At 37.1% G+C, this 20,338-nt stretch overlaps 1 protein-coding gene and 1 long non-coding RNA gene across 3 annotated transcripts; one reads left to right on the top strand and one right to left on the bottom strand.

Annotated features, from left to right (window-relative positions):
* Positions 1-157: 157 nt before the first annotated feature.
* On the bottom strand, positions 158-12,655 carry LOC132858785 (histidine ammonia-lyase-like). Of its 2 annotated transcripts, XM_060889240.1 has the most exons (24): positions 12,525-12,655; positions 12,415-12,432; positions 12,247-12,277; positions 12,101-12,175; positions 11,938-12,010; positions 11,527-11,593; positions 11,305-11,342; positions 10,940-11,065; positions 10,616-10,755; positions 10,470-10,517; positions 10,246-10,393; positions 9,347-9,442; positions 8,719-8,774; positions 7,118-7,198; positions 6,903-6,968; positions 6,295-6,460; positions 6,076-6,210; positions 5,882-5,990; positions 5,687-5,756; positions 1,209-1,374; positions 990-1,124; positions 796-904; positions 601-670; positions 158-516 (listed from the first exon to the last, which is right to left on the bottom strand). In XM_060889240.1, coding segments are annotated over exons 1-24 (2,094 nt in total). In that variant the 5' UTR covers positions 12,527-12,655; the 3' UTR covers positions 158-447. The 2 variants fall into 2 exon arrangements, with proteins under 2 accessions (XP_060745223.1, XP_060745224.1); XM_060889241.1 differs by lacking the exons at positions 158-516; positions 601-670; positions 796-904; positions 990-1,124; positions 1,209-1,374 and adding an exon at positions 5,226-5,599 and having other exon boundaries at positions 12,525-12,615.
* On the top strand, positions 3,760-4,399 carry LOC132858786 (uncharacterized). Its single transcript, XR_009649652.1, has 2 exons — positions 3,760-3,955; positions 4,052-4,399. It is a non-coding gene; the product is annotated as an uncharacterized LOC132858786 (long non-coding RNA).
* Positions 12,656-20,338: the final 7,683 nt, after the last annotated feature.

The raw sequence follows: 20,338 nt of genomic DNA, 5'->3' as shown, positions 1-20,338 counted from the left end.
AATGAATATTCTCTCTCTCTCTCTCTCTCTCTCTCTCTCTCTCACTCTCTCTCACTCTCTCTCTCTCTCTCTCTCTCTCTCTAATAAAATATTCCAGTGAATGTCAACAGTACATAATTTCTTATGATGCATTGTATTTATTTTCAATTCAAATTAAAAATTGGATTATGTGAAATAAACATGATGTAATATAATTCTATTTTTAATTTCTAGAAATTCATTAATTTTCCTACTTATCAATACAACTAATTCTACTTACAGATTTTTTTTTAAAATAACACTCAAAAAAAATCCACAAGCTCAAAATACTACTCATTACATCATTGTGTATTGTATTATGTTGTCTCTTTTACCCTTTTATTTGAATTAAAAAGATTCAACAAATTTAGTCGTCTGCTTCCGAGCTATATTTTACTGTATTATAACAAAAGCAATTCAGATGAGAGATTAGAACAAGAGATGTTGGTGGTCATTCTTCTTATACTGCTCCATATATGGTAGAACTGCCTCCCACACCTGAACACATATCATCATCATCATCATCTTCATCATCATCAATATCATCATCAGCCCTCTGTTTAGAAAATGGAAATGACTTACCTTCTCCTCTAAGACGAGCTTGTGAGCTTCTTCAATATCAGAGCTCATAACACGATCTTTGTCCCAGGGCCTGATGCACAAAAATGCACAATTTTCCTTCATCAACAATACAAGCCAAAAACAAACAAAGTGTTCTACTCCTGTTCTTGGAGTAAAAGTATAATTGCTTTATTTGGGAGTGTGTCTGGTGATCACCTGACTACAGAGCGCAGCAGCTCGTAGACCTTCTCCAGAGGTGCTGTGGTCTTTAAGGGCCGGTGGAACTCCAGAGCCTGACAGGCAGTGAGTAACTCTATGGCAAGGACTGCAGACAGTAATAGAAAGTATATTAAAGAGAAATGTATCCTTAAACACCCATTTCCAATCATTTTGGACATAACAGGCCGTACCCTGCTCCACGTGCTCGACCACCTTCAGGGCCTTTCTGGCTGCCCAGCCACCCATAGACACATGGTCCTCTGTAGCTGCACTTGTGGACAGAGAGTCCACAGAGGCCGGGTGGCACAGCACCTTATTCTCTGACACTACAGTGGTTTAAGAAAATAGTACAATGTCATATAATACTGTGTCATTTTTGTGTGAGAACAAGTATGGAATTAGATTATCACCCAGGGCAGCAGCAGTGCAGTGGGCCATCATGAAGCCCGTGTTTAATCCTCCATCTTTCACCAGGAAGGCAGGGAGATTACTGAGGGAGGGATTACACAGCCTCTCGATGCGCCGCTCACTAATACTCCCCAGCTCATGCACTCCTATAGCCAGGAAGTCCAGAGCCTTAGAAAGGAAGTGGGGAATGTTTAGGGTTAATGAAATCACATTTATTACATCAAATAGCTGGAACAATAAAAAGTTAAAAAGCTTGCATTTCCATTATGAAATCTTTTATATATTACAAAATATTGATAATGTAAGAACAGGGAACAGAGTATATAATTAATGTGTCATAAAAGTGTCATAAGTATGCTAATAAAAATTGTCAAATGAAATTTATTCATAAGAAATTATAGAATATAACTATGCTGTTCCACTGTATAATTATGTCACTACATTTCTATTAACACCACAAAGCCATTTGTTCTGATGTTCACATATAAATCAGCCCAGAGTATCAGAATGTGATTGACAAAATGACAGCTGATCTTTAATTATCTCTAATAGCTGGCACAAAGAAGTGAATTCATCATAGTGAAAATGACTGAATAAACCTTAGCAGGATATTCGTAACCGTGGGCAGTAACCGTGGGCGTTGTGATGAGGAGCTTCTAGGAAATGGTACTTGCACATGTGATGAAGGGTTTCAGGGCGTGGCCTGTGAACTGTGCATTGACGGACACTTCGGACCTGACTGCAAAGGTGTGTATGTGTGTGTGTTTTTTTTAATTTTTTTTTTTTTATCATATATAAGCATTCAGCATTTCTAAATTATAAAGTTGACTACTAATGACAGAGTGGAGGGAAGTTTTGTATATTCTCCACATATCTGTGTCTTTTCTATTTTTCACTTTCCATCTAACTTTCCAAAAACATGCCATATAAATTATGGCCCTAGGTGTGAATGCTTGTGTACATGTTGGTGCTTGTTATCTTCTTATTCTTAGTGTATTCCTGCCTTGTGTCCAGTTTTCCCTTAACAGACTAAAGATCCACATGTATACAACAGATCTATCTTCATTTTCATAATTAAAAATGAATTTGTAGATCTATATTGTGCATTATTCCTTCTGAAAGCATGAGGGTGAAAACATTTGCACTTCACATGTTTAGGAGGATTCATTCGAAGTATAAAAGAATAATTCTGATAGGGAAGGAAAGTATTCTATCTATGTATTCTATTTATTTTTACATTTTCTTTCTCTTCTAATAGCCTGCACCTGCACAGAGCATGGAACATGTAACGAGGGTCGAGAAGGAACAGGCTCTTGTTTCTGTGACGAGGGCTGGGCTGGTTTACGATGTGAACATAAATTAGGCATGTAACTACTGTTTATCTTTGGCAGCTTGAAAAATAAATAAATAAATAAATAAATAAATAAATAAATAAATAAATAAATATAAGCATTTCCATATTGTTACTCAAATATCTTGCTTTATTTCTAATGCTGTAGCTGATGGTCCTATATGTTTGCCTGCATAATTCTGATTTGTACATAATTAATTGATTTGAACATAATTATGTTTTGTTGTAAACAAAACATAATTCTAACACCAAACTCTGTAAGCAACAAGGAAACTTTTTTTATTAACCATATTTTGTGCTGTGTTCCATCTTCTCTTACTCTGACCTGGACATATATATACTCTAATATATATTCTAAGTACCAGAATTATTCAAATGCACCTTGTGGTTTTTGTGACGTACTCATTTTACACGTCGATTTCAAGCAAAAATAGGCCTTGTGTTAAACAAGTTAAGGTACTGATTAATTTCCTGTACCACTATAGATATGATAGCAGTTCTGATTGTTAAAAGTTAATATTAAAATGATCTTTCTAATATAAAACAATAAGGATTTGTATGCATTGCATAATCTGAAATTTATAATCAATCAATAAAAAAGTGTCTTTATCTAGCGAAGAAAAACGTTGGTAATTGATATGGTAAAGACATCTGTAACGAGTATTAACATTTACGGGAGGAGGTTAAAGTATCAGCTCTTTACATCAGGAACGTCTTAGACTACGTTGTGGTTTCTCAACGATATGACGAGCTACATGTTTGCCTTATTAACTTAGAGGCTTGTGATAGGCTGTTTATAAGTGCTATAATATGAGTGACGTCAGGGAACTGAATTGTTTCACGGACATGTATAGGTGTCCTTAACTTAATAACAAATGTAAGCGTTGGAATAATGAGGTTTGTTGAAGGGGAATAATACACTTCAGGGTGTTAACAGTAACTCTTCTATAACAGCATACCCTGGTGTGTTTTATTGTTTATTAACTTATGCAAACAAGCGAATTTTTAGTATGTTTGGTTACATAAATATTCTCTATGTAATGTTCTCTATGTATGTTCTGTTCTGATGTTCTGTAAAATCCGGTATTCTAAATATTCTTTTCTTGCTTTTATACCCTTTTGCTTTTTTTGGTTCATGGATAATTATTTTCCTCTTGCTTTATTTCTCTTCCTATATTTTGTCTGTTGTCTAAGCCACAACATGGTGAAAAAAATTTTGTTAGAAATCAATTCACTGGTAATTTCCTGTTCTTGGCCTCTACGTTAACTTCCATATGTACTTCTTTTCAGGAGGATGAGAAGGATGAACACAGCTCACCTGAACTGACACCGTATATCAGTAATCCCATGTATGAGTCTACAACTGCCCCTAGTGCCCCAGACCTCCCTGAAGAAAACGTAAGTATGGCTCTGATACTATAGTTAAATATTACTGCAGATTACTGTGTTAACATCTTATGGGCAGTACTAATACGTGACTGTGTTAACTTGTAGAAAGATGACAAGCACCAGGTTGTTGATGGAGGTTCATATGACCTGCTCCAGAATAGCTGAAAAGATCACAGATGCTCTTTAAGCTCAGGTCATGTTCTGTCAATGATTTACTGGATAAATCAGACAGAATCTGCAGTACATTTGGAAACTGTGGAAAGCAGCACTATGGTGGATAATAGTGATGTCATCAACTGAAATGATTGATTGATGATTGTGTGTGTGTGTGCATGTGTATGCATGTGTATGCGTGTGTGTATGCGTGTGTTTGTGTGCAGTTCAGATTTGTGCAGTCTTTTAGACTTGTTTTTTTCTGTTACTACACGAGGAACAAATAAACGAATAAAATCATATGTGTCATTCATGATTCACAAACAATGACCATTTTTACACAAAAATCACCTCAAAATATCAAATATCACCTCAAAATTACTAGGTTTTAAAAAAAAGCAGAACACATTTTGCAGCACTTTGCATATTGTCAATAGAAAAGTGTCTCGTGCATAATAATTGATAATTACAATATTAATATATTTAATTTGAGTTTTCTGGGAAAATGAAGTCAAATAGATTGGTGCAGTATTATATTATATTATATTATATTATATTATATTATATTATATTATATTATATTATATTATATTATAATTACAAGGAAATGACAAAATATTTTTTCTTGAAAAATAAAAATTTAAATTCTTACAAAACTGAGTTGGATATTACCCAGACTCCAGACTTCTAGTGAATGATGAAAATGAAAAAAATATATATAGTTATTAAAATAATTGACTTGTACCAACCATACTACTATTAAATGATAAGATTGGGTTCTTAACATAATCCTCCCTTCACTAACCCTCTTCTTCATGCCTTCATGCTGTACCATGCTAACTACAGCTTCTCCTTCCTTTGAAAGTGTAGGAAAAAATGGTCCTTGCTCCATAAAAAAACCTTTCTCAGGTTTGTCTCCATCTCCATCTCTGTATTTCAACTCTGTATCTCTTTTCTCTCAAACTCTGTTCCCTTCCTGTCTTTACTACAGATCTGTACTTTAGGTAATGAATATTCTCTCTCTCTCTCTCTCTCTCTCTCTCTCTCTCTCTCTCTCTCTCTCTCTAATAAAATATTCCAGTGAATGTCAACAGAACATAATTTCTTATGATGCATTGTATTTATTTTCAATTCAAATTAAAAATTGGATTATGTGAAATAAACATGATGTAATATAATTTTATTTTTAATTTCTAGAAATTCATTAATTTTCCTACTTATCAATACAACTAATTCTACTTACAGATTTTTTTTTAAAATAACACTCAAAAAAAATCCACAAGCTCAAAATACTACTCATTACATCATTGTGTATTGTATTATGTTGTCTCTTTTACCCTTTTATTTGAATTAAAAAGATTCAACAAATTTAGTCGTCTGCTTCCGAGCTATATTTTACTGTATTATAACAAAAGCAATTCAGATGAGAGATTAGAACAAGAGATGTTGGTGGTCATTCTTCTTATACTGCTCCATATATGGTAGAACTGCCTCCCACACCTGAACACATATCATCATCATCATCATCATCTTCATCATCATCAATATCATCATCAGCCCTCTGTTTAGAAAATGGAAATGACTTACCTTCTCCTCTAAGACGAGCTTGTGAGCTTCTTCAATATCAGAGCTCATAACACGATCTTTGTCCCAGGGCCTGATGCACAAAAATGCACAATTTTCCTTCATCAACAATACAAGCCAAAAACAAACAAAGTGTTCTACTCCTGTTCCTGGAGTAAAAGTATAATTGCTTTATTTGGGAGTGTGTCTGGTGATCACCTGACTACAGAGCGCAGCAGCTCGTAGACCTTCTCCAGAGGTGCTGTGGTCTTTAAGGGCCGGTGGAACTCCAGAGCCTGACAGGCAGTGAGTAACTCTATGGCAAGGACTGCAGACAGTAATAGAAAGTATATTAAAGAGAAATGTATCCTTAAACACCCATTTCCAATCATTTTGGACATAACAGGCCGTACCCTGCTCCACGTGCTCGACCACCTTCAGGGCCTTTCTGGCTGCCCAGCCACCCATAGACACATGGTCCTCTGTAGCTGCACTGGTGGACAGAGAGTCCACAGAGGCCGGGTGGCACAGCACCTTATTCTCTGACACTACAGTGGTTTAAGAAAATAGTACAATGTCATATAATACTGTGTCATTTTTGTGTGAGAACAAGTATGGAATTAGATTATCACCCAGGGCAGCAGCAGTGCAGTGGGCCATCATGAAGCCCGTGTTTAATCCTCCATCTTTCACCAGGAAGGCAGGGAGATTACTGAGGGAGGGATTACACAGCCTCTCGATGCGCCGCTCACTAATACTCCCCAGCTCATGCACTCCTATAGCCAGGAAGTCCAGAGCCTTAGAAAGGAAGTGGGGAATGTTTAGGGTTAATGAAATCACATTTATTACATCAAATAGCTGGAACAATAAAAAGTTGAAAAAGCTTGCATTTCCATTATGAAATCTTTTATATATTACAAAATATTGATAATGTAAGAACAGGGAACAGAGTATATAATTAATGTGTCATAAAAGTGTCATAAGTATGCTAATAAAAATTGTCAAATGAAATTTATTCATAAGTATTTATAAGAAATTATAGAATATAACTATGCTGTTCCACTGTATAATTATGTCACTACATTTCTATTAACACCTCAAAGCCATTTGTTCTGATGTTCACATATAAATCAGCCCAGAGTATCAGAATGTGATTGACAAAATGACAGCTGATCTTTAATTATCTCTAATAGCTGGCACAAAGAAGTGAATTCATCATAGTGAAAATGACTGAATAAACCTTAGCAGGATATTCGCCGTGGAAGTTTCCCGCTGATATAGTGATTCCTCGCTCTGGGAAAACCAGCTGATAGACAAGAGGTTAAGTACTGATGTTGTCTCAGTGCCTTGCTTTCTATTGGATAAACATGTCCAATAAAACAAGCACAGTGTGTAACTTTGCTTACTGTAGGTAGGAGTACTTAACATATACTGTAAGACGTTCAAAGAGGATACAGGATTATCTGTGGCACTGTTCAGCTCAGTGTTGAGAATACACTTCACAAAAGAAATTGTGTCATTAGTTATTCCATGCACCTACAGAATAATGTGAAAGCCATGTCAGTTAAAATACACGTTCTGGACAAAATATAACAAAACAAACATACACTCTAATATTTGATTGGACCACTTTCTGCTTTGATTATGACATTCGCTGTGGCATCGTTTTTGATAATCTTATGCAATGTTACAACTTTTATTTATGTCCCGAGCTGCATTCGTTTCTCACCAAGATCTTGTATTGATGATGGGGGAGTCGAACTAACGCGTACGCTAGTCTTCTCCAGCACATACTAAAGATTCTCAATGGGGTTGAGGTCTGGACTCTGTGGTGGCCAATTCATGTGTTAAAATGATGTCTCGTGGTCCCTGGACAACTTTTACAGTTTGAATCCGATCATCTAGATTTGAAACCTGGTCATTCATTATTTTCAGGAAGTCGGTGTCCTCATTTTTTTGGCACATGTTGTTGATGAACCTGACAAACTGAACCATTTACATTCACGGCACTTGGCAGATGTTCCTACAGAGAGATCTCATATGCCCCTTTTCCACAGAGGCAGTTTTTGTGTCGGGGCTTGTGTCGCTTGTGTCAGGGGCTGTGGGCGGGGGCTACTGTTAGCGCATTTGAGAATGTACCTTAAGTATACTAATGTTTAATACACTTTTACTTTACCGCAATATGATCATTTATCAGCACACATGATAGTAGTTAGCTACATGCTAACGCTAATTTATCTGTGTTATTGATAAAATAATGTTATGTACTACGATTAAAACAAATTACATGGAGCTGCACGTACACGTTGTACACAATGTAGGTTCACAAAGCCATGAGCATTAACAGTAAAGCAACATCCGTCATTGTCCATGTTGTGTTTGTGTTTGCCGCTGCTGCGCTAATGTTGCTGGGAAATACGTATTCAATGACGTTAGACTCGGCTCTGTGATGGCTCTCTAACTGATGGTGGAACCAGCCAGTGGAACCAGCTTTGAACCAGCACCAGCACTAGCTCTGAACTAGCACCCGGTTCTTTTTGGTGGAGAAGGGGTAATTGATACAGGTGAGCAATTGAGTTTTAAGGGCTTTGATCTGGGGTGCAGCGGTGGCAGCTTGGTGGCACTGGGATTTGAACTAGCTACTTTCTGATCAGTAGGTTAACACATCCCACAACCTCAAATCATAACACTGCTCACACAGGCCTGCACAGAAGACACTAAGCATGATTGGTTCCTCACTTCATCCAGCTCTGCCACCACACTTCTTACCCTGATTTGCCCATCACTTTGAAACAGTTTCAATCTGGACTTGCTTCATAGCCCAATCTTTATGAAGCCTTTGTTTCAGTTTATCCTCATTGATGTGTTTTTTTAACGCTATACAGCTGTTGGTCCCAATCCCTTTAGTGCTTTTTGCATTTTGTGTCCATGGAAATGTTCTTGGCTTCATAATTTATACATTTTAAGCCCATATATATGCTTAGTTAAATCCAGATGCGAAATATTTCGATATGAAAATCTACATATGGTTTAATTTTTAATATTTGCATACATACCTGCGGACAACATCGCAGTGTATAGGCATCTTGAACACCTTTATAGGACTTCTCATCTTAAGATGCAAGAAAAAACAATATTTTGGTACCGAAGTAGTAGCTGAATCGTGAGCAGAAAATGCAGCATGGGGCTAAATACTGAACATTAAATAATGAACTCCAGGCTTTACAGTCATGACATAACCAATCCAAATCCATATAAGAAATATTTACATATACAGCAATGAGTCTACCTCTTTAAATATTTTATTACATATGCGAGTGAATATGCTTGATCAACAGCAATTCATTAAAAAATATATATGAATCTGCTTTGGGCTCTTTTTTGAATCTGTTTTGAATCTGCAGAGCTTCAGGGTTTCTCATGCTCACCATTAATGCTTAGAAGGAGTTAATGATTAACTCAAGAACTGTACGTGGTTTTATCAACAGGGAAATTTAAACTCAAAACTAAACACTTAGTGATAGTTTGATGTAACTAATTAGCTAAACAAAAGATTTACAAAAATTAACATTGAAAAGAAAAAAAACTAAAATTATAATGGTACTGGAATCAGAGCTATAGACACTAAACACTACATGTTCCAGAATACAAAAACACAACAGGATTGTGTCTCAGTTTTTGTACCTGCGATTTCTGAAGGAAAGAAGTCCGAGTGAAGCAAGGAGCGAAATCTCTGGGCGACTAAAATCTGACCCGGGTGAGGCCGCACCACATGGACATCTGGTACAGGATAAAATACACAGTTATTGAAATACAACATCTTTATTCTTGCCTTAGAGTGGCTAAAAATGCTCCTCCTATATCTCTCTAACATTAACCTTAGTTACTGAAGCTAATCATTTTCCCCTTTGAAAAAGAATGAGTTATTTTCTTGTAACCAACCAAATGTCTGTATAATGTCTAAACTTATCTTAACTATTTAGAAATTGTAATTTAGTAGAAATGGTTTAGAAATTTGCATGAACTATTGAGATTGAGACTGTAGAAGTACTTTGGCACCTGCATCCTAGACCTGCATTCATGTGTACTATCTATCTATCTACTGTATCTATCTATCTATCTATCTATCTATCTATCTATCTATCTATCTATCTATCTATCTATCTGTCTGTCTGTCTGTCTGTCTGTCTGTCTATAGATATCATACAGAGACATGTATGTGAACCATTCAAGATATGTATGTTTAAGCAACTAACCTTTTGTTATGAGTAGAAAATATAGAAAATACAGATTTATTTTTATACCAGCACACAAAATGATTAAAACAAATAAATATTCAGGCTCAGATACAGAAAATGTGCTGAAGAAATACCTATAACAGTACACATGTTTTAGATTTACTATATTTGGCAGACACTCATATCCAGAGTGACTTAATTTATCTCATTTTATACAACTGAGCAATTAAGGGTTAAGAGCTGGCATATGGCCCAGAAATGGATGCTTGGTGGACCTGGGATTGAACTCACAACCTGATTAGTGATCCAACACCTTAAACACTAAGTTACCACATTCACTCTCACCCATGTCAAAAGCTTTGTTGGTTCCCTTCAGCATCTCTACAGTGAGAGAGGCGATGACATCAGCTTGCCGAGAGATCGCTTCTGCTCTCTCTACTGCCTCAGCACCCAGTGATGAGATCATCTGCGTCCCGTTAATCAGAGAAATTCCCTGAAATGTAGTGTCGCACTATCAAGCTCACATCTCAGCGTTTCTTAATAATGAAAGATAACAAAGATTTCAATACCTCTTTAGGTTTCAGGGATATTGGGGTCAGACCGTGTCCTTCTAATACCTTTTGAGAAGAGAAGTAGGATGAAAAAAGGATGAATAGCACTGTTTCTGCTTGTGAGATTTGTGTGTATGAGTGTATTGTGAGAAAGAGAGACTCACAGTCATGGCGTCAGTCCAGCCGGTCTGTGGTGACCACATGCGTCCCTCTCCCATCAGCCCCAGAGCCAGGTGAGCAAGAGGGGCCAGATCTCCACTCGCACCTACGGTCCCTTGCTCAGGAACCCAGGAGAGACAAGAGGCTACACACACACACACACACACACACACACACACATGCACACACACACAGTTATTATTATAGTTCCACTGCTGACTAATTAATGAGTGATGATGAATGATGATTCACTAATGACAGTGAAAGAGAAATGATTCTAAAATGAAACAAAATGAAAAGGTGTACATTTTAAATTCTAAAATATCTACCATTAAAAGCCAACACCATTTTTTGAAGAGTCTCCAAGGAAATGCCACTATGACCTTTAGCTAAGACGTTAATCCTGAGAGCAAGAAGCATCCGGGTCCTTTCCGGACTCAGTGGGGGTCCGACCCCTGCAAACACACACACATGCTGATATAAGGCTGCTGATATTATTATTAGTAGAGATCTATTACGTATTACCAGTTTGACAAAAGAAACTATTGTGTGTTTAGCAGAGCATTATGTGACAGTGTCTCAGTGATGAAAACAATAACACACACAAACACCATCACTGATCTCTTTCAACAATTAAGCAATCAATAAGGAGTCATTTAAATTAATGTGTGCTTTTAAATTTTAAAGCATTTACCAGCACTTGTGGAGCGGACAAGATTTTCCTGCAGCTCCCTGAAAATTATGTACACACACACACACACACACACACACACACACACACACACACACACACACACACACACACACACACACACACACATGAACACATAACACATGAAGCTTTTTTTGCAGACTTTGATTTTCAGACCTGGAATCTGTAAATCTATAATATATATTAAGTTAATATCCAACTTACTTGAGTTGATCTTTCCTTACGACAGTTTGTGCAAATTTTCCAAAGCCTGTATTAACTCCATAAACAACTACACAATTAAAGACATACAACAAGGATGTAGAACACAGTAATAAAAGGAAGCAAAAGCTCCACTTTGGGCTTGAATTACACTGCGTTGTTTACCATAGTGCTAAATTATTCAATTAAAGTCTCTGCCATAACAATCAACAATTACATTAACATCCTCCTATATTTTTTATGCTCAAGAATAATAGTGTAAGTGCAACAGAATAATTACATTAACAGAATAAAAAAAATGACATAATCAAGAAATTCATTATTCTTTGTGTAGCTGTTACATTTCTGCTTTTTGACCAACTTCCAGAAACATTTCCATAAAGTTTACGACAAACCACTTTTATATTTATATACCTTGATTTTCAGATAATATCTTCTCAATAACATTTTCAGCCCTGATCACACGCTCTTCCGCCTCAGGACTCAGCTAAGAGACAGAAATAGACCCACAGCTTTATACGTACCCAAGAACTAGAGAATAAACTAATGCGGTTATCTGGTGCGGTAACTTTCATACCTTAATCTTACAAAAGCCTTTTCCCAGACAGACCAAATCAGCAGTTGTGAGGCTGTTCCCATCTATTGAGAAATACTGCAAGAAAAGATCATATTGATGTTAAAATTTGACTATAGGGTCTGTGTCAATTTATAAGGATTTCTTACCTCATCTGGCTTCTTTGCCTGCATTTTTCCACTAAGTGTTAGTTAAGGATTAAAAAAAAATTGTGCATAGCATTAAAATTAGCGATACATTAATACATTAACAACTACTTTAACTCCAGTGCACAAGCAGCTACTGTACATGAGCAGATATGAGCAGATAAAGGATACACATCTCTGCAAGTGTCCCTAAAATATTTAGAGAAAGGAAAGGGATAATGAGACATAGAAAGGCATACTAAAGTGTTGAACAATACAGAAACAAAGCTTCTTATACTTACATATCTCGGTTAAGTTGTTATTCAGTGAACTGATAATGACACAATGGATTGAGATTAAAACGAACCTTCAGACCCGATCACTACCTGCCCACTGTAAGGAGGGGGGCTCAGTTAAATATGAAGAATTTTCAGTTCCTCCTGTGACTGAATATTTAAATTCAAATTCAATTTATTTGTATAGCGCTTTTAACAATTCCCATTGTCTCAAAGCAGCCTTACAGAAGTATGGAAACAGAAGAGAGAAAAAATAAATAAATATATAATAATAAAAAGAAGAAAAATAAGGATAAAAATAAATAAATGAATATACATTCATTCATTCATTCATTCATTCATTTTCTACCACTTATCCGAACTACCTCGGGTCACGGGGAGCCTGTGCCTCATCTCAGGCGTCATCGGGCATCAAGGCAGGATACACCCTGGACGGAGTGCCAACCCATTGCAGGGCACACACACACTCTCATTCACTCACACACTACGGACAATTTTTCCAGAGATGCCAATCAACCTACCATGCATGTCTTTGGACCGGGGGAGGAAACCGGAGTACCCGGAGGAAACCCCCGTGGCACGGGGAAAACATGCAAACTCCACACACACAAGGCGGAGGCGGGTATCGAACCCCCAACACTAGAGGTGTGAGGCGAACGTGCTAACCACTAAGCCACCGTGCCCCCCCTGAATATATACAATTAAAGTTTAAAATGAATTTTAAAAATATTAACTTAACATTTAAAATACTATTTATCTCTCCCTATCCCTAATGAGCAAGCCGGAGGTGACGGCAGCAAGGAAAAACTCCCTGAGATGGTATGAGGAAGAAACCTTAAGAGGAACCATACTCAGAAGGTAATCCATACTCATTTGGGTGACACTGGACAGTAAATAGTGTAAATGACAGTAAATTTTAGTGTAAAAATAATGTCTTTTCTACAACAGTTTATAATAGTGCAACCGAGAGCTCCTGAGGAACTAATGGGTCATCGCAAGCTCTGAGTTCAGCACAGACCTGATTGCTGACAGGCAGACTCCAACCAGGGGTAGAACATTAGGATTGATGTTAGGATTAAGTAGCTCTGTAAGAAAAGACTAGGAACTCGGAACACCGGGAGCTAAGGGAGCTAATGGCATATATAGCTCAACGGAGAGAGAGACAGAGAGAGAGAGAGAGAGAGAGAGAGAGAGAGAGAGAGAAATGTTAGGTAATCAGGTGATGGACAATGTAAATTATGTGCCAAGTGCAGACAGGACCTCTGGCAAGACTAGCTATGACAACACACCGAACATTACCTTAGTTTAGAGTGGTCACCATTCAGATCTACAAACTGATATTAATCCGTAAAATAAGACCTGATCCATGAGAGGGCTGTCCCTTTAACATCAACAACATGTTCTAACCTATCAAGTAGAGCATGGTCAATGGTATCAAAGGCTGCAATAGATCAAGCAATACCAGCAAAGAGACACAACCCTGATCAGAGGCCAGTAACAGGTCATTACAACTTAAACCAGTGCTGTCTCTGTGCTATGATGAGGTCTAAATCCTGACTGATACATTTCCTGAATATTATTCCTACAGTATGTAGGTATGAGCATAACTGCTGAGCTACAACCTTTTTTAGGATCTTGGATATAAAGGGGAGGTTTGATATTGGCCTATAGTTAGACACCTGGTTTGGGTTGAGGTAGGGTTTTTTAATCAAAGGTTTGATAACCACTAGCTTAAAGATTTCAGCACTTAGCCAGGGCTAAGGGAAGATTTTATTATCTTTAGAAGGGCTTGAATAGCTACTGGTAGTATCTGTTTAAAGAACCACGTGGGTAAAGGCTCCAGTATGCAGGTTGATCATTTTGAAGAGGAAATTAGTGAAATGATTAGTCTCTTGAAGGGGATTAAAACGGTCTAAATACTGATCAGAAACAGAAAACATTATCTATGGCATTATCTATCAATTTGTTTGGTATTAAATTAATGGTCTGAATTTTCTGCCTAATGTTATAAATTTTTCCATTGAAACAATTCATGAAGTCATTACTGCTACAAATTGATGGTGTGTGGTATTTTTATTCCTAGTTAATTTTGCTAAAGTATTAAATAAAAATTTTGATTATTTTGTTATATTAAATAAGGCTGGAGATATACAAGATCTAGCAGCACTAAGAGATTTTTTGTAACTATGAAGGGTCCCCTTGCCTGCTAATCGAAATACTGATAATTTAGTTTGATGCCATTTACATTCTAATATCCTAGCAGATTGTTTTAAAGTTCATGTGTTGTTATTGTACCAGGGTGCAAGTCTTTTCTCTCTAATTAATTTCCTTTTAAGTGGAGCTACAATATCTAGGGTGTAGCGAAACACTGACTCTAAATAGTCAGTCACCTGATCAAGTTCTGTGGGGTCAGATGGTGATCCAATCGTGGATGATAATTCTGGGAGACTTTCGGTAAATCTCTCTGCAGTAGTTGATGTAAATGCACGTTTAACATGGCGACATGGAAAATTGCAAATATCGTGTTTGAAGTGCAATTTACATTAAATGAAATAATGATCAGACATAGCTTCTGATTGAGGCACTATGACGATATTGTCTATATTTAATCAGAGGGTTAGAACGAGATCAAGAGTGTGACTCCACTATGAGTGGGTCCTATTACATTCTGGTTCACCCCTACTGAATCTATGATAATGTTATCAACAGAGGAGGGGATAAAGGATGAATCGGTTTATATCAGTAATCTCACTGAAGTTGTGGAGTCCTAACCCATGCATTAAGAATATTTTTTGTTTGAAAACCTATATTTAAACAATAGTACTTCATAAAGTAAGCAGAGTTTAAAGGTGACACAGGGTGACATGTAATCAGGTGTTACGTGATACAACATAAGCAGGTAAAATTACTTTCACATAAAGACACAATTTGATTAATTTTGCATTGCCTTTGGGAAATGTTCACTCTGCTGGCTGATGATAAAGATTATTCATTCATTCATTTTCTACCGCTTGTCCGAATTACTCGGGTCACGGGGAGCCTGTGCCTATCTCAGGCAACATCAGGCATCAAGGCAGGATACACCCTAGTGCCAACCCATCGCAGGGCACACACACACTCTCATACTACGGACAATTTTCCAGAGATGCCAATCAACCTACCATGCATGTCTTTGGACCGGGGGAGGAAACCGGAGTACCCGGAGGAAACCCCTGAGGCACGAGGAGAACATGCAAACTCTACACACACAAGGCGGAGGCGGGAATCGAACCCCCAACCCTGGAGGTGTGATGCAAACATGCTAACCAATAAGTAGTGTTAATTTCGTCACCTATTTTTAATTTAGTCTTAGTCTTAGTCTTGTGCCAAATGTCCTTGTTAGTTTTAGTCATATTTAGTCATCCCATATCTTTTTTGTTAGTCTTAGTTTTAGTCGACTAAAAGTCTTTTAATTTTAGTCTAGTTTTAGTCAAAAGAAAACTCAAGGTATCTTAGTCTAGTTTTAGTGGACTAAAAGTCTTTTAATTTTAGTCTAGTTTTAGTCAAAAAAATTGTAGCTTGACCACATCTGGAATCTATTGTAAGAATAAATACAACGAGGCCTCATTAAATGCAATAATATCAGGAACACAAGTGTTATAGTGGAAATAAATAACTTAATGAAAAGCCTAAGATCAAAACTGTAGGTGTGTGTACTGTATATGTACATATATATATATATATATATATATGTATTGCAGACACCATTATTGATGATATTTGGAATTGTAATTGTTGTGTGTTTAACAAATGTAATTGTTAAACTTGATTCCCTTACATATACACATTTGCTTTTAAGCCTAATTATTAATTTTGATTATGATGTGAATGTGACAGGGGCGTGGGAAGAGGTTTCAGGTTGGGGGTGCTGAGTTTTTTCTGTCACCACTTTTGAATAAGAAACAATATCAAGGCTATAAAACTTGTCAAAACTCCGCGAATCACAGAAGTATCAGTGAGAAGTTGAGAACACTCGTTTAAACAGTGCATACACTCGAACTTGACTGCACATCACATTTTCAACTTTATTCATACTGCTTTTAATCGTAATGCAAAGACCGGTCATCGGGACATAAGCTGTCATGTACAATAAAAGAGCCTGCGCAGCGACAGGAAATATAATTTAACACAAGACCAGGGGTGGACTTGTGCTCAGGATTTTGTACTTATTTTAATTATTTATTTATTTGAGCGGCGTGTGGACGAATTCTTTCTACACACACACTATTTTATTTCTTGATAACAGACCGCTGCGAACTATAACACACCGTTGCCATGAAAAACAGAGCGTTGCCATGGACACGAGACGGAGCGCACTATTTTCTTTAGCGGAAACAATACAATTGTTTTTAAATCAATAAACTCCTTTTTAAATCATCATTTTGTGTCAAATTATCGATTTATTTGGTAGGTAGCAATATAATAAGCGGGATCCGCTTCGCGGACCTGTAACTTGAGCAACAGCGCGAAGCCGCGAACTCGTTGTGAATATTTTAAAGGCGTAACAGCTGATGAAAAAGCAGAGACAATTGTAGACGAAAATGAAGAGAGATTTGATCTTAGTTTTTATTTTATACAAAACATTTTCGTCTCGTCTTTTTTCGTCAACAATAATGCATGTTAATTTAGTCTTAGTCAGCGTTTTTGGACAGTGGTGCAGTCTTGTCATCGTCTCGTCTTAGTCATGAAAAAAAAGGTTGTTGACGAACATATTTCGTCTCGTCTCGTCTGACGAAATTAACACTACCACTAAGCCACCGTGCCCCCCATGATAAAGAATATGTTAAATAAAAATACATGAGAACATGTTCTCCCCATGCAAGGTTGCATGTAGGTTGATTGGCATCTCTGGAAAATTGTCCGTAGTGTGTGATTGCGTGAGTGTATGAGAGTGTGTGTGTGCCCTGCGATGGGTTGGCACTCCGTCAAGGAGTGAGTGAGTGTGAATTGAATTGAATTTACTGTACACCGATGCCCTCTTTTGATTCTGCTTTTACCATAATGGATGTTTTTGGACTGGAACAAAGTAAAGTTTGTTTTTGTAGGTGTATTAGAGTCCTGATAGAGTCCTGATGTCTAATCTTATACACAAAGTGCAAGTGTGGGTTCAGGTTCAGAAAATGAGTGAGTGAGTGAGTCATAATATTCATAGTCATTTTCCCATCAATCTGCATTCATATATACATTTCTTCATATATAATTTGTTCCTGTTCTCACCCGTGTAGTAAATTCTATTGTTATTGTTATTGTTCATTTTATTTAAATTTGACTCTTATTCTATTTTTATTACAGATAACTGAGTAGCCTGCCCTGAGATGGGTTGGCACTCCGTCCAGGGTGTATCCTGCCTTGATGCCCGATGACGCCTGAGATAGGCACAGGCTCCCCGTGACCCGAGGTAGTTCGGATAAGCGGTAGAAAATGAATGAATGGACGAATTGAGTAGCCAATCACTGTCACTTGTGTGTATGTTAAAAAATGCTGTAATGAAGCATGGTGGTGGTAGCGTGGTGGTACCGTCATTGATGCTTATTATTATTAGTTGTATGGAGTTGAAAGGAATTTTTAAATATCAGTATGTTCCGGAGGAGAGCTTACAGCTTAGAGATGTTAGTGGTTAGTCTCCTTTTTCTGGTCCATGTATGGTTCCACTGCCTTCCACACCTAAACTAACATCGTTATTGTTACCATCAATAATGTCTATAAACACAGCACAACTGGGCAACTGAATTGTATGTCACCCTGAAAAAACACTGAAAGACATTGTGAAAGTGATGTGACTCACCTTTTCCTCTAGGAGGAGTTGGTGAGCTGCTTCGATGTCACAGCTCATGGTACGATCATTTTCCCAAGGCCTAATGGGAAGTTAACAATTTGTACAAGTGACATCACAAGCTAAAAACAATACTGACATCACCAACAGGATGTAGCATATTTGTCCTTTATGACTGGATCTCTGTGACAGGAAGTCCAAATGAGAAGACAATTCTCAGTGTTTTTAAGTGATTTCATGATGAACAATTACTAAAACAGTTGAACAGATATCTAAATTCTAGACCTCTTATTTGGCATTCTGGGCATATTAGGGCTTAGTCTTGGTGATCACCTGACTACAAAGCGCAGTAGCTCTTAGACCTTCTCCAGAGGTGCTGCATAAGCAAGTAACTCTATGGCAAGGATTGCAAACAGAAATAGAAAATAGAAAATAAATTAAATAAGTTAATCCATTTTACCCATTTCCAAAAATTTTGGACATAACAGCCTGTACCCTGCTCTACGTGCTTGGCCACCTTCAGGGCCTTTCTGGCTGCCCAGCCACCCATAGACACATGGTCCTCTGTAGCTGCACTGGTGGACAGAGAGTCCACAGAGGCCGGGTGGCACAGCACCTTATTCTCTGACACTAGAGAGATTTACACATATTTATGTTCATTTATACTGTTACCAGCACAACAGAGAATATAAAATATACACAAGCATGGAATTAGATTATCACCCAGGTCATAAAGCCTGAATTTAATCTTCCGTCTTTCACCAGGGAGTTTACTGAGTGAGGGATTACACAGCCTCTCGATGCACTGTTCACTAATACTCCTATAGCCAGGAAGTCCAGAGCCTTAGAAAGGAAGTGAAAAAGGATGTAACTTCAGTACGTTTCCCATGTTTGATATAAACAGAGTTGTCTCACACATTGTGCAATTCTGAACTTAAGACTTTAGCACACAATGTCACAGCATTTTTCATGCAGAATATTTCAGCATTCATTCCAACACCACTGTTTTTTGTGTATATAAAAATAGTGTAAAATGTCTTTAAGGAGTAATAAGTAATGCAAGAATCCAAAACTATTAATTAATCAATATCCCTTTAAAGTGCAGTGTGAACGTCATGCACTGAGGCTTAACCTGCTATAATGCTGATCTAAAAGATGAAACTAATAAACGAGTCAAAGTGAGCTGAAATCGTAGCAGATGTGTTCTTCAGATTATCCTTGAAACCATTAACTCTCAGCTATGAGTATTTGAATGTGTAAGCATGTGAAAAAGGATACAGGATTATCTGTGGCACTGTTTAACTCTTAAATGTTATTGTGTCTTTGGCTACTCCTACAAAAAAAAAAACAGTCTTTATTTTTTATAAATAACTATTCATTGTTTATTTTTATATTGTATCGGGGTTCAGCATCTGATTGGTTACCTGAGGGCAGCATCGAAGTGTGTAGGCATCCTGAACTCTATTGTAGGAATTCTCATCTATAGATGCAAGAAAACAGAATTTGTGCCTCAGGTGTTTATTACTAGTACAGTAAGCAAGCAACACATGATTGCAACACAGAATTTTCAAGATGAAATAAGTCCTCACTAAATAAAAGAGGATTGGATGGGTAGCTGCCAGAAAGCCAAAAGTCAGATAGGAGCATCTTAACAATTTTAAATATGATAGGTTACACTTCTCCCTCAAATGATTGATGTGTAATCCAAAAATGCTGGATTTGGATTAACAGAAGAAAAATTCCAAGCAATGCTAATAATAATACATCACCTAATTTAACTCTTCACCAGGCCTTCATGAGTTCATGAATAACTAAAGTGTAAAATATACAAATCCATACAGTACATACACCATTTGCCTAAGACTGTTACAGTACACGGGTGTGTGTTCTACCACAACTCCACAACTGGTTAGCTTTTAACATGCCTGTTACTCGAGGATTGATCTTCATACCAGTTATGATATGCAATTAGATCTTACCACATTATCCTTATTATCCTTATTATACT

The sequence above is a fragment of the Tachysurus vachellii genome, chromosome 16 (assembly GCF_030014155.1).
Source record: "Tachysurus vachellii isolate PV-2020 chromosome 16, HZAU_Pvac_v1, whole genome shotgun sequence".
NCBI lineage: Eukaryota > Metazoa > Chordata > Actinopteri > Siluriformes > Bagridae > Tachysurus > Tachysurus vachellii.
This window is presented reverse-complemented; position numbering and strand designations above follow the sequence as displayed.

What these genes read in the sequence shown, in the direction of transcription:
- LOC132858785 (XM_060889240.1), bottom strand. An exon ending in CTGCACTGCTGCTGCCCTGG is followed by an intron (nt 1,125 to 1,208) that starts GTGATAATCTAA and finishes AAACCACTGTAG; the next exon opens with TGTCAGAGAATAAGGTGCTG. An exon ending in AGCTCGTCTTAGAGGAGAAG is followed by an intron (nt 517 to 600) that starts GTAAGTCATTTC and finishes ATATGTGTTCAG; the next exon opens with GTGTGGGAGGCAGTTCTACC.